This window comes from Alligator sinensis, unplaced genomic scaffold (assembly GCF_000455745.1).
Source record: "Alligator sinensis unplaced genomic scaffold, ASM45574v1 scaffold453_1, whole genome shotgun sequence".
NCBI classification, from domain to species: Eukaryota; Metazoa; Chordata; order Crocodylia; family Alligatoridae; genus Alligator; species Alligator sinensis.
The window spans coordinates 867,099-867,730 of record NW_005842485.1 but is presented as its reverse complement, the minus strand read 5'-3'; the positions used below and the strand labels follow the sequence as shown (position 1 = coordinate 867,730).

Here is a 632-nt window from a genome sequence, read left to right as displayed (position 1 = left end):
TCCCGGGGGAGGCCTTGCCGCCTTTTCGACCCCCCCATGGGGCTGCGGGCTCGGCGGCGCCGGCCGGCCGGCCACAGCCCTGACCCCTGACCCCGCCAGGCCAATCGGGTCTTGTACGTGCCCCCTGGGCCCGATCCGGGAGCACGGGGCTGGGCTGGGTGTGAGGGCACACGGGGTGGGAAGCAGGATGCAGGGTGAGGGGCGATGCCGGAGCCACAGCAACACACTGGAGCTTTATTTCTTGCCCTAGGCAGAGCATTGCGGACCCAGCCAGGAGCCAGCCCCAGCCCTGGCCATGTTCTCCGAGCAGGCGGCCCCCACGGCGCAGGGGCTGCTGGCCCCCCCCTCGGCCGAACCCTCCACCTTCGCCAGGGCGCCGGTCTCCACCTACACCGACTGCACCGAGCCCTTCCGGCTGGGTCAGCGCAGCTTCAGCCGCCAGTACGCCCACATCTACGCCACCCGCCTCATCCAGATGCGGCCCCTGCTGGAGGAGCGGGCCCAGCACAAATGGGGTGAGTCCGCGTCTCCGATCTCCCGGCCACTGGGCAGCGACCCCTGCCCCGGGAGCCTGCGGGTCTGTCTCTGCTGGCGTCCGGTGGGCCAGGCCAGCCGGGGAACCTGTCATGAAG

The 632-nt window shown here is 71.5% G+C and overlaps 1 protein-coding gene across 2 annotated transcripts in view; it reads left to right on the top strand.

Moving 5' to 3' along the window:
• Positions 1-632, top strand: part of POLD2 (DNA polymerase delta 2, accessory subunit) — an 8,783-nt gene continuing 8,151 nt past the window's right edge. For both annotated transcript variants that reach the window (XM_025212810.1, XM_006031172.3), the window contains exons 1-2: positions 1-113; positions 251-515. In XM_025212810.1, coding sequence (XP_025068595.1) covers positions 296-515 — 220 coding nt within the window. In that variant the 5' untranslated portion in view covers positions 1-113; positions 251-295. The remainder of the gene's footprint in view (positions 114-250; positions 516-632) is intronic.